This window comes from Leptosomus discolor, chromosome 2 (genome assembly GCF_034619465.1).
Source record: "Leptosomus discolor isolate bLepDis1 chromosome 2, bLepDis1.hap2, whole genome shotgun sequence".
Classification (NCBI taxonomy): Eukaryota; Metazoa; Chordata; class Aves; order Leptosomiformes; family Leptosomidae; genus Leptosomus; species Leptosomus discolor.
The window spans coordinates 107,669,640-107,678,655 of NC_141392.1; the positions used below are offsets into that span (position 1 = coordinate 107,669,640).

General features: G+C 46.2%; 1 protein-coding gene across 1 annotated transcript; it reads left to right on the plus strand.

Annotated features, from left to right (window-relative positions):
- The first annotated feature begins 512 nt into the window (after window positions 1-512).
- On the plus strand, window positions 513-7,442 carry RPS7 (ribosomal protein S7). The gene is made up of 7 exons (XM_086461555.1): window positions 513-578; window positions 1,185-1,266; window positions 1,599-1,670; window positions 3,270-3,413; window positions 4,762-4,826; window positions 6,545-6,695; window positions 7,327-7,442. Exons 2-7 carry the CDS (start codon window positions 1,192-1,194, stop codon window positions 7,402-7,404), a joined length of 585 nt encoding a protein of 194 aa, XP_086317681.1. The 5' UTR covers window positions 513-578; window positions 1,185-1,191; the 3' UTR covers window positions 7,405-7,442.
- Window positions 7,443-9,016: the final 1,574 nt, after the last annotated feature.

Here is a 9,016-nt window from a genome sequence, read left to right on the forward strand (position 1 = left end):
AGATCCCGGTGACTCTTTACAGAAGAAGCCTTTCGACACCAGAGGCCGAGAACTTCAGCCCGTGAGGGGCGCGGCCGGGGATCCCTGAGGCCAGTGGGACGGCGGTGGCCGCCACACGCTGCTCGGGCCCGCGGAGACGCAAGTGGCGGCGCAGGCTTGGCACTGCAGGGAGGAGTCGGAGCGGCCTGTCCTTTCTCCTTCTTCTCTCGCTGCGGGAGGAGAGCGCCCCCGGGAGCGGCGAGGAGGCGGGAACGCGTCCCGCAGGCAGCGGGCGAAAGCCGCCCTCACCCGGTGCCACCAGCACTGCGCATGGGCTACACCGCGGCTCCTGCCCCCTCCCCGCGGCGCGGCGCCCGGCGATGACTTCATCTGCGGGCGCCACGCCAGGACTCCGAGCGTCCGCTCCGGCTTCGCTCTGGCGGAAGCCGCCGCCGGCTCGCGGCGCACGCGGGTATCCGTTCTGCCCTTCTTCCGGGTCTGGCTTCAATCCTGCGTGGGCGGGGCGAGCGTCTTCCCGGGCCGCGATCTGGGCCGCGCTCGCGAGAGCTCTCCCTTTTCCTAGGCCGGCGCTGAGAGAGGTGGGTGCCCGGGCCCGGCGCGGGCCTCGGCGGTGCCGCTGCCTTTTCCCCCGCGGCCGCCGCGATACGGGGCCGGGCGCCGAGCGGCGCTCCCCGCGGCAGCCCCGGGGTGGGGATGCCCCCGATTACCGCCTGCCCGAGGCCCGATGGTCGCCGGGGCGCCCGGTGCTGGGGGAGGGGAGCTGGCGGGTTTTCCTCCGCCCTCCTCCGGCAGTTCCCCGAGAGAGGCCGCCGCGGCTGAGCAACAGGCGCCGGGCGGGAGGAGGGGGTCGGGGCCGGGCGCGGAGCTCCTGAGCCGGGAAGGACCGGCGGCACGTGGGGCTTCCCTGAGCGGCCGAGCAGCCTCCTCGGTGCTCCTGGGGCCTCGCAGCCGCCGGCCCCTTAGCGCACACGCGGGCGCCGGGGTGGGCAGGCCCCTCGTTCCCCAGGACATCTCTCCCGTGTTGTGCTCGGCATCCCCTGGAGCGACGTACCGGGGCTTGTGTGTCCCGTGGGGCTTTTTCTGGCTTTGAAGCATGTGGCCGAGTAGCCGGATTGCAGAGTCTTGCTGTGTTGTAGCAGAAGACATGTTCCTGGTGACAACTGCGGTGTTGCTTTGCGTTGCAGAAAGGCCATGTTCAGCTCGAGTGCAAAGATTGTGAAGCCCAATGGCGAGAAGCCAGATGAGTTTGAGTCTGGTATATCCCAGGTATGCCTCTCTTCCTTCTGCTGTTTGGTAATGGACTGCAAGTTACAGAGACCAGGGTTGTGACAGTTGTCTAGAGCTTAAACTTAGGGGGTAATGCTGTCTGTCTGCTCTTCCCCAGTTTTTCTTGGGAACTGGGGCAATCAGCCTGTGTTCCCACTAATTGAACCTGTTGCATCTGTCAGTGTGACTTATAGGAAGTTAAGTCTTCGGTAGTGGCTGTGGCAAAAAGCACATAGCTGCTGTCTGGCACTGTGGGCAGACGTTGGTCTCAAGGGTTCTTATGAGTTGAACTGTGGATAATGGGTTACTCTGCAACTTCACTTTTCTTCTAGGCTCTGCTGGAGCTGGAAATGAACTCTGACTTAAAGGCTCAGCTGCGGGAGTTGAACATCACAGCAGCTAAGGTAGGCTAGACCTTCTCCACGAGGAATGGCTTTGTGGCTTGCTCTGTGTGTGTGTTTAATTTTTGTTAACGTACTGGGTGAATGGTGTCTTTAGCTGTTTCTTACGGCCTGTGATTGTTTTACTATATGCTGTTGTGGTTTGTCTTCTGGTATTTGCTGTTAACAGTTAGGATTTTGTAATAGGTTTGGTTTCTTTAGGAACTGGTCTGAAAAATCACTGTGGAAACGCAAATAGCAGTTTGGTGTGTTTAAAAATGGTAGTTCTACTTTCTCTGCGAACTGGGCTTGAGGTCAGACACTGACTTGTGTGTGGATGTTGGCAGTGTAGACATTGCAGAATCTTTGTTAAGAATGTAAACTGGAATACTCTGTAAATTCTGTTGTAAATCTTTTATGTGCGAAGTAATAGATAGGAGATGGATGGATGTAGTGGACTGACTTGATCACGTAGGTTAGTCTGTTTGTAATTTTTAGTTTTAGTTTATAAAGGCAACTGAAAACGTTAAGGAAGAAAATTAGCGGAAAAGGAAGAAAATTAGTGGTAGAATTTGTCAGCCTTGGAGACTGGATGGAACTTCTGAAGCTGGTTGCCACAGCCAGGAGCTCAAGTAGGTTGCGTTTTGGTTCTTGCCCAGGCCCACCAGTACAGACACAGATGCATGACTGCTTACAGCTAAGTTAAAGAATCTGGGAATGCAGAAGTCGGCTTGGCGTGTGGGTGCTGGGGCCTTCAGAAGAACCGCTTCGCTGCTGAAGTGCATCACTGCATGCTGTCCTCAGTGAGGAGTTTTTAAAAATGTCTTTGTTGTTTACTTAGCCGCTTGGTTTTATTTGTGAGGAATCTGCTGTGGTCATCGGAGTTGGCTCATGTGGGAATGTAGCTGGTGGAAAAACAATTCAGCTTTCCATTCTGTTGGAGAACAAGGATGTCTCTGCAGTGAGGTTCATGGGAGAAGCATCTTGTAAGCCCACACAAGCTGCTTCAGTTTCGATCAACTGTTGGAGAAACAAAACAGGGGAAAAGTAATCCATGTTGGTGTGATGTAAACCTGCAGGCGTTTGGAGGGGAAGGAGATGTTTTGTTTGAGTAGTGATGCAGGCCTTGGCAAGTGGTGGACGGAAGATGATTTCAACGAAGTAGTAGCTCAAAAATAGAGATTCACTACTGTAAACTTTGTCTACAGTCTGCATCAGAGGCAAGTAATTTTTGCAACTTTGTATTAGCATCGTAAGTATCACTGCAGACATGATGATAAGCGTTCAGTAGAGTTAGGATTCTAGCATCGAGTCCCATCCTGCAGAAAGAACGAGCTTTGCTATTCAGAGGATGTGACTCTGAAAGGAGTGGTGGAATTTATTGCCCAGTCACTCCTTTACAGCAAAAGTGCTCTGACAGAGGTTTTTCTGTGCAATGCTTGCTCTTAAATGCATTAAAAGGGGTACTGGTCTCTGATGCTGTTCTTGGTTTGGTTTTGGTTTTTTTTTTTATTCCTCAAAGTTGTAAACAAGTTAAATGTTGGTGTTCGGAGGATTCACAATCAAACCAAACATGGCTTGTTGACCCCTGGATCATATTTACTTTTTCTACTTCTGTTTTAGGAAATCGAAGTGGGTGGTGGCAGAAAAGCCATCATTATCTTCGTACCAGTTCCTCAGCTGAAATCCTTCCAGAAGATCCAAGTGCGGCTAGTTCGTGAGCTGGAGAAGAAATTCAGTGGAAAGCATGTGGTGTTCATTGCTCAGGTAAAACACTTGGAATCATAAAAATGTCGATTTGAAGGGATCCGTCGAGGTCATCTAGTCCAGCCCCGTGTGTGAAGCGGGACTATTGCCAACATTAGATCAGGTCCAGCCTTAGACTCTGTCTGAGTCTTGAAAACATCCAAGGATGGAGATTCCACACCTTCTCTGGGTAACCTGTTCCAGCGCTGCACTACCCTTCTTGTCTTGTCCATTCAAGGTAACAGTGATACAACACAGTGAGTGTCCTATGGACGTAAGCTAAAATGATTGCAGCTAGCAGCCAAGGCTATGTAAACTTGATGAGATGTGAAGTTTTTTGGAGGAGGATTTAGCTTTCTTGTTCTGGCCTCTCTTACTCCTTCAGAAGTTTGAGAAGCAAAGCTTGAAAGTAAAACAGAGCAAATATTAGTAGGAGCTTTACTACACTTACATCATCTAAGCACTTGAATTTTAAGTTTATAGGAGAGGAAAGAAAAACCTGGCTCAAATTCTGAATTCATGGAAGGAGCCAAGCCATGAAAAGGTGACAGAGAGCTCTCCAGGCGGTGCTAAGGGTGGACAAACTCTGGAGATCTGTCTGCAGAGCAGGCAGTTGTTAAACTGAAGCTCTTTTTAGCAAAAATTCTTTGTAACGTGAATTCCTTGTCAGTTTAGTAATGGATATTTTAGAAGGGAATGTGTGCAGTTCTGCTGTAGGTGAAATGTTGTTGCTTTTGAATATGGCGCAACCCGGTTTGGATTACAGTAGCCCCATCATGAATACAGTCACGGAGAAGCTGTGATGTGTTACTAGGAAATGCTACAGGTGGCTACAACTGCATCTAAAACTCAATGTTTTAAAACATCTATCCTTGCAGATAGGGAAGTAGCCTACATAATACATCTCATTCAAACGAGCGTTTCAGTCTGGGATGTCACCTAGCTGTCTGGACTGAGGTAGCTTCCTACTCTGCTTTGCAGCAGAGGCTCAAGCTAACAGAAATGGTAAAATTCTTTTGAGATTTGTCCTCAAAAGAAGTGTGTTCAGTTTTCTACTAACACAGTAAACTACCCTAGTTGTATTCATGGGGGAGGGATGAAATGTAGGTTTTTAATTTGGTGCACTGAGTACAGGATCAGTAGATGAGAAATAAAGCAAAACCAGCACTTCAGCTTCTGCAAGTAATATCAAGTTTTAATGCCTGGTGTAGGTTTGGACATACTGAGGTCTTCCTTTTTGGTGTTTCATGTGTCTGTTTTTTCGTGGGGGAAAAAAAAGTGTGTGTGCTGCATTTTGTTTTTTGTGAGTTGATTACAAACACTAGATACTGAGAAACACTTTTTTTTTTTTTTTTTCCTGCCTTAACAGAGAAGGATTCTGCCCAAGCCAACAAGAAAAAGCCGCACAAAAAACAAGCAAAAGCGTCCCAGGAGGTAGGTAAATAATACTGATTTGATATGACAGCCTTCTTTTGTAACTTGGTAATTTAGTCAAGTAATGTTTAGTTGAGTCTTTGAGAAGTCATTCAAGTGATAGAGTGGTCTTGTGCTTTCTCTTGCTGCTTGAAATAGTGTCTGCCGTTTGACTGATTGACCTTGCTAAAAGGTGCAGTAAAAAGCTCATCTTTGGACACTGTGTTGCACTTCTTAGAACTCCACCTGTATTTCTAGGTAGCCAGTTTTTAGCCAGCAGTACTGGCTTAAGAAACCCCAGCCTGCTGTCTCTGTTACTACAGTGTGCCGACCAGAATTATTTCTTTTTTTAAGCTGCGGGAAGAGCCACATCACATGTTAGATTGTGCAGAAGGCAGGGCTGGCACACTGAAGGGATGCAGTGAGGGAGAGGGTGGCTGAGGAGGGTTGTAGGTACGAGTAGTCCCTCTGGGTATGAATTTAACAGCAGTGGTATAGTGATCTGTGTTAAATGGCCTCCCTGCTGTCATTTAGTCTTTTTATTGCTAGACATGAACGCTACTGTGTTTATGTGGATGTCAGTGCCTCTTCTATACTGCTCTCTTAGCTGTATCTTTATGTAGTCCATGTCCTCTTTATGACGTGTGGCATGTTCCTGTAACTTCTCCCAGACCTAGTATTAACTTATGTCATATCTATTACTGTATTTTGAAGTCTTCAGGCACAGATTTTAAAAGCACAATTTTGTAGTACTCTTCTAGCTGCAGTCCTGTCTTTGGAGGACTCTGTCATGTTAAAGCTAGTGCTGCGCAGAGGCCAGCAGGTTGGCATCTGGGTCTGTGATCAGCGTGCTGTCGCTGTCGGCGTGAGGGAAGGAGAGTGTGCAGGGCTGTTCCATTCTCAGCTGAGACGAGATGAGGCTGGCAGTGTTGTAAAACTGATGTGTATATTGCGAAGCATAGAAATGTGGTTGGTGTTTGTCTCCTTTAGCTATCCCATTCTCTGCAAGTTTGAAATGCTGCTGCAGACACAGGTCCTAGTTACTAGTGGTACTGCCTTGAAACTGCAGATAGGGAAACTGGAGATGTTATTAATCATCTAGACCAATACACAAGATAAGCTAGGTTAATTTTTCTCATTTTGGCTCACTTCTGGACAATTCAAGAAAATAAATGTAGACATGAAACAATCTTCTAAGCACGGACTAAACTTACCGCCTAGACTTTTCCTGTAATACGTTGATGTTTTAAGCCACTTGAGTTTAGGCAGATGAAGAAACCAGTGTTTTCAAAACTGGGTCTCCTGTGGACGTACTCTGTGTAGTTGAAGATACTTGCACACTTAAGCTCTTCCAGTGAGTGTCTGGCAAAATTGTAGATGGGACAACTTGGTTGTGATTTAAATAAAACCTTCCTTAAATGTGTAGAAATAAAAGAATGCTTCAGGGCAGTTGCTGCAAAGCAACATGTGATCTAAAAGGTCAGGAAACCTGGCTACTGACCTTTTTCCCCCCCATGCAGTCGCTGAGTTTCTGCATTCCGTGAGAATTTAGCTTATTTTTGCATGAGCTGTGGAAAAGTCTGATATTGTCACACTGCAACATTAAAAAAAAAACCCAACAACCAAAACAAAACACCACTGAATTTTCAGCTAAAGCATGCTGTAGAAGGTTTAAGCCTTGGCAAACTGGAAAATTTGTCAAGAGGATGTATTTTAACGATACAAATGTGGCATTTCAGCCGTACACTTACTGCAGTGCACGATGCCATTCTTGAAGACCTGGTCTTCCCAAGTGAAATCGTGGGCAAGAGAATCCGCGTAAAACTGGATGGCAGCAGGCTCATAAAAGTCCATTTGGACAAAGCACAACAGAATAATGTTGAACACAAGGTAAATAAAAAGAACTTTAATTTCTCGTGCGGGATGGGGTGGCATTCCGACATAGCAAAGAGGCAGCTTACGTGATACGGCAGAAGACTGCCTTTTGGCTTGTGGCAGCCGAGATGCTGCTGTTTGTGTTTGGAGTAAGTGCTGAAGGTGAGGCAAGACAGTTTTGAACTAAAGCTCTGGTTCAACTTGCCAAACCCCCTGGATTATGAAATAGCTATATTGGTTCCCTCATGGGAACAGACAGTGTTTTGTTGGGTTTTTTTGTTTATTTGGGGTTGCGGGGTTTTTTTGGTGGTTTTTTTTTGTTTGTTTTTATTTTAAGTGAAACACTTAGTTTGACCTTAAACAGATGTGTGTGGTACAGCCTGAAGTCCTCATCACTTTGCTTAGGTTTTTTTCTGTGAGGACACATTTAGGCCCGCTCAGCTCTGTGCATCTCCTATGGCTGCAAACCAAAGAGACAGAAAACATGTCTTCTGTGGAAATGCTCAGCAGTCTTTATCTAGAAGAAAATAATCAGCCTCAGAGTTCACTTTGGAGTGATGATGCAGTGGGAAATAGTGTAGTACGTAAAGTAGGTTAACACAGATTTTACTTCCTTACGCAGCATGTATATTGTTTGTCTTCACAGGTGGAAACATTTTCTGGTGTCTACAAGAAGCTCACAGGCAAAGATGTGGTGTTTGAATTTCCAGAATTCCAGCTGTAAAGTGCAAAAAATGGCTGAATAAACAACTGTTCATATAACAGAGTGATTTCATTTAAATTTTGAATTCCGTGAACATAGATGGGGATTAAGTGGTTCATGAGACTTGTCTGCTGTCTGGATGAGTGACACTGGTGCATCAAAGTATGTGTACCAGTGTTTTAGCAGTAGCTCTCTTAGGTTGTTCTTGGCACTGTCGCAACACAACTCTGGACAAAAGAGTCCAGAGTCTGCAGAAGGAATTGGCACTGAAAAATAAGCTCAAGTATGTTGCGAATCACCTTTTGGGGAGAATGTGGAGAATTACTGTGGAGCAGTGGAACTCCGAGTTTTGCCCACAGGAATACTGGTTGGAGACTTACATGTTCCTGACACTGGAAGAAGTCTACATAGCACGTGATGTGGCCTCTGAAACACGGAGCAGTGGCATTTGAAAAAGGGGTTTGAATTTTTGGGAAATAGGTTGGGGGAGGTATAGTTTGAGGTAACTTTCTTGCTCTTTAAGTGGCAAAATTGCATACCAGTTCTTGCTAAAGCGGGTCCTGCAGCTTCTTGCCTTTGTCAGGATGAAATGGAGGGACATTTTCACTTCTGAGTGCTTGACTACCTTGCTGGATAAAACCTACATACTTTTAGGTGTTGAACTTGCTTTCAGAAATCGAGGGGGTTTGTGTCTCCATATATTAGCAGTATGTACGTGTTCAGGTAACCTTTCTCATGGCTAATAACTGAAGGCAGGGATAGGTGTGCCAGGGTGAAGCAATGACTGCTGGAATGTTTGGGGTTTTTTTAGGTGGTGTTTTAACATAGTTCAGTACGTGCATGGCGATACAGAAGGACTAACTGTATCACAGCAGCCAAAGGCTGCATGGTAGTGTCATGAAAACCCTACATTCTTTGGTGTCTTATGTTTAGAAACACTTTCGGCAAATTACATTTTTTGCAGCTCGGGAGGGGAGCGAGGAGTTGGGCATGTAAATGTTCTGAGCAATTTTTATTAATTTAGTACTTCACTGTACTGAACAGGCTATTCTCTCACTTTGGAGTAAGTGCTTATTACAGTAAAAGGCACCTAATTATGGAGACAGCCTGTTAGGTGGAGAGCTAAGCCTGTGTAGCAGGAGCTCTTAATAACTTGCATCTTCCTACCTGAGAGTAGCTGGAGGACAAGTGCCACTTACTGAGGGTCTTTGTACCTTTACTTCCTTTTCCCATTTACTGTGGTTTTGGTTGCTTCCCTTTTGCTACCTGTTCCTCAGCTGTGAAGAACTAAAAGGTTAAAACAAGTTCTGCTTTGCTTTTGCATTGAAAAAGTGAAGGTTTTGAAGTTAGGCCACAATTTCTGTTTGGTAGGGCAGGACAGATAGCTATATGCTGTTACTTTTGATGCAGACAATGCAAAGAGAAGAATGAAAACACCTGAGCCCTGTTGCAATTAGTTAATGTTCTGCTAGTTACTGACAAGGCTTGAATGTTTGCACAAAATCAGGCTGTGTCTTTGAAAAAGTTGGCTTACCTTAAGGCCTGTTTCTCTCTCCTTTTCCAGCTTCTGTCTCTGGAGTATAACTTTCTTACTTATTTATTCCTTGACTATTTATTGTTCATATTGGATGAT

What these genes read in the sequence shown, in the direction of transcription:
- RPS7 (XM_086461555.1), top strand. Translation starts at nt 1,192, where the DNA reads ATGTTCAGCTCGAGTGCAAAGATTGTGAAGCCCAATGGCGAGAAGCCA. An exon ending in TTGAGTCTGGTATATCCCAG is followed by an intron (nt 1,267 to 1,598) that starts GTATGCCTCTCT and finishes CTTTTCTTCTAG; the next exon opens with GCTCTGCTGGAGCTGGAAAT. An exon ending in AGAATAATGTTGAACACAAG is followed by an intron (nt 6,696 to 7,326) that starts GTAAATAAAAAG and finishes TTGTCTTCACAG; the next exon opens with GTGGAAACATTTTCTGGTGT.